Source organism: Miscanthus floridulus, chromosome 12 (assembly GCF_019320115.1).
Source record: "Miscanthus floridulus cultivar M001 chromosome 12, ASM1932011v1, whole genome shotgun sequence".
NCBI lineage: Eukaryota > Viridiplantae > Streptophyta > Magnoliopsida > Poales > Poaceae > Miscanthus > Miscanthus floridulus.
The window spans coordinates 30,446,703-30,449,981 of record NC_089591.1 but is presented as its reverse complement, the minus strand read 5'-3'; the positions used below and the strand labels follow the sequence as shown (position 1 = coordinate 30,449,981).

The 3,279-nt window shown below is 39.8% G+C and overlaps 1 protein-coding gene across 1 annotated transcript; it reads left to right on the top strand.

The window, feature by feature from the left end:
- The first annotated feature begins 1,313 nt into the window (after positions 1-1,313).
- Positions 1,314-2,351, top strand: LOC136495662 (protein ALP1-like). Its single transcript, XM_066491535.1, has one exon. The coding sequence runs from the start codon at positions 1,314-1,316 to the stop codon at positions 2,349-2,351; it is 1,038 nt and encodes a 345-aa protein (XP_066347632.1).
- The last annotated feature ends 928 nt before the right edge of the window (positions 2,352-3,279 follow it).

Sequence of the window (3,279 nt, the reverse complement as noted above, 5' to 3'; positions counted from 1 at the left end):
GTTTAATTAGTAGTTGTGTTTTATAGATGGAAAAAGCATCAAAACCTCAAGAAAAATGGGATACTTTTGTCGCCAAAGTTTTCAATGAAATATGCATAGAAGAATGCTTGCCCATAACAGGCCACACAATTGCTTGAATAGTGTGGGTTATGCTAATTTGGTGAAGAAGTTCTTTGAGCGAACAAAGAGGCCATATGACAAAGAGCAAATGAAGAATAGATGGGATGTACTGAAGAAGAAATATGCATAGTGGAAGACCTTGAACATGAGAGCCACTAGGTTGGGAAGGGATCATGTGACCGGATGTATTTCTGCCAGTGATGAATGGTGGACAGAACAAAATGCGGTGAGTAGTTAAGATGTCATCTTTTGTATTTTAGTACTCAATGGCATGTCATCCTCTAATTGTTATCATTTAATGTTTCAGGCTATGCCAGGATGTATAAGTTTCAAAACTGTAGTTCTTGAGCACGAGGAAATGATGCGGATAATGTTTGATGCTATTAGTGTGACTAATGAGACATCCTATGTTCCTAGAAGTGGTCCTGACGATGGAGAGGGTGAGGAGCATGAGGCTGGTCATGGTGATGGTGACAGTGAGAGAGTCGAAAGGAGAGATTCACCACATGTCACACCAAATGCTAACAAAAGGCCAGCTCAAGGTTCCCCCTCTGGAAAGAAAAAGAAGACATATAGAGATCAACTTATGAAGAGGTTGGTCGACGCATATAAGAAGAAGGCCCAAAGTAGTAAAAATTTAGCAACTTCTCACGCGGTTGATCATGTTAGAGATGAGATTGGGGCTATGTTGGAGCAAGTTATTAACGATGGTGCTGAAGAAGGGAGTGATGAACACTACTATGCCACCCAATTGCTTAAGAAAAAGGAAAATCGTGATGTGTTCGTTACATTGAAGACACCAAATGGGAGGCTTAATTGGCTGAGGCGGGCATGGGAGGACCAGAAAATTTAGTGTTGTTATGTAGTAGTAAAATAAATTGTTCAGTTCCAGACATTATTTGATGAAAATTTAGTGTTGTAATGGGTACATTATTTTATGATTTATGTCATGACTTTGCTTGTGCGAATAATTATTTATGTGTATATGCTTCCTTTGTTCCTTTGCTCATGCTTCATAATGTGTACCTATTTTAGGTGCTGAAATCAATATGAGCATCTCCAGTGATGAGGATGCAAGTCAGGATGAATCGGGTACTGATGAGGATTTCATGGTTGCATATATTGCAATGGAATTGATGGGGTCAACAAGCAGTGTTGCAAAGAACAAGGAGGTGGTTTTGGATGTACTAGTCATGACAGGGATACAATGGGTTGAAATCCAACTAAATGATAGAGTGCAGTGCTACAATATGTTTAGAATGACAAGGTCAGTGTTCCATCGCCTTCATTGGACTTTGGTTCAGAATTATGGCTTGAGATCAACTAATGATATTTGTACCAAGGAAGCCTTAGGCTTGTTTTTGTGGACATGTGGTGCACCTCAATCATTTAGACAAGTTGCAAATAGGTTTGGTCATTCTTTAGAAACTATCAGTAGAAAGTTTAGTGAGGTACTTGACTCAATTTGTAGACTGTCTATTGACATCATAAGACCTAAGGATCCATACTTTGGTACAGTTCATCCAAAACTGCAGCAAGCTAGGTTCTGGCCTCATTTCAACGATTGCATAGGCGCCATTGATGGTACACACATACCTGTAACTGTACCAAAAAGTGAACAGGCAAAATACATTGGACGACATGGTTATGCTTCACAAAATGTCATGGCGGTTTGTGACTTCGATATGCGGTTCACATTTGTTGTCACGGGTTGGGCTGGATCTGCTCATGACACTCGGGTATTTTTGGATACTTTAGTCACCTACAAGGATAAATTTCCACATCCACCTGAAGGCAAGTATTACCTTGTTGATTCTGGGTATCCTAATAGAAAAGGATATCTAGCACCTTACAAGGGACAAAGGTATCATGTGCCTGAATGGCAACATGGTCGTCATGCAGTGGGATCGAAGGAGGTGTTCAACTATGCTCATGCATCCCTCCAAAATGTGATTGAGCAGTCATTTGGAGTTCTCAAGATGAAGTGGCGCACTCTCTTGCAGTTACCTAGCTATCCAATTGAGAAGCAATCAAAGATTATCGTTGCTTGCATGGCTCTTCATGATTTCATTAGAGACAATGCCATATATGATGAACATTTTGAAACCTATATGGAAGACAGTAGTGGTGTTGGGTCCCAAGTTCCTTTAGCTGATGGTGGTGGTTTGGTGGATGATATGAATATGTGTGCTTTCCGTGATGCTATTGCTAATGCCACTACAAATTTCTAACCCTTGCGCAACGATGAGAAAACGTTGCAATAGGCCCAATTTTGTTGCAAAAGGTAGTTCATACCACGAAATCGCGTTCGTTGGCAATGGTTGCAAAAAGTCACATTGCAATAAGAACTTGCAACCGTTGCTAGTTTGGCGTTGCAAGAGTTAGATTTTCTTGCAACGTTGCCAAGCATTGCAATAGGACGTTATCGCAACATTCATTGGCGTGGCAATACGAGCACTTGCCACGTTTGTTTTCGTAGCGAGAGGTGGTAAATTCAATGAGCGATAGCGTGGCAATAGATTTTTGTTGCCACGCTATAATTTTGTTGCTTAAGGTGTTGTTGCCACGACCGTTGTGCCGTGGCAAGTAAATCATTTGCCACGCAAATGTAATCATTGCGAGAGAGTATACATTATTGCCACGCTTGTCTTGGCGTGGCAATAGTATCATTTGCCACGCAAATTTATCCGTTGCAAGATACCGTTCATTATTGCCACGGCCGCATTGTCATTGCAACAGTATCATTTGCCACGCAATTTTATTCGTTGCAATATACCGTTCATTATTGCCATGACCTCAGTGCCGTTGTAACAGTAGAATTTGCCACATAATTTTATTCGTTGCGGAAGATTAATTGTTATTGCAACAATAGTCATGTCGTGGCAATAGTATTATTTGCAACGTAAATAAGTCTGTTGCCATACAGCATATTGCCACGCATCACGGCTCGTAGGTATAGCTTTTATTGCAACGCTAGTAACATTTAATTTTGGTTTAATAAATCATCATTGCAAATCAATAAACCATATCAAAAGCAATTGCACCCACATATATTAATTATAATTAATCATTCAATATGTTGCCAAACCCATGAAATAGTAGCTAAAATCATAAATGAGTGTACAATTAACTCATTATTTGACAACTTTTTACAAACTT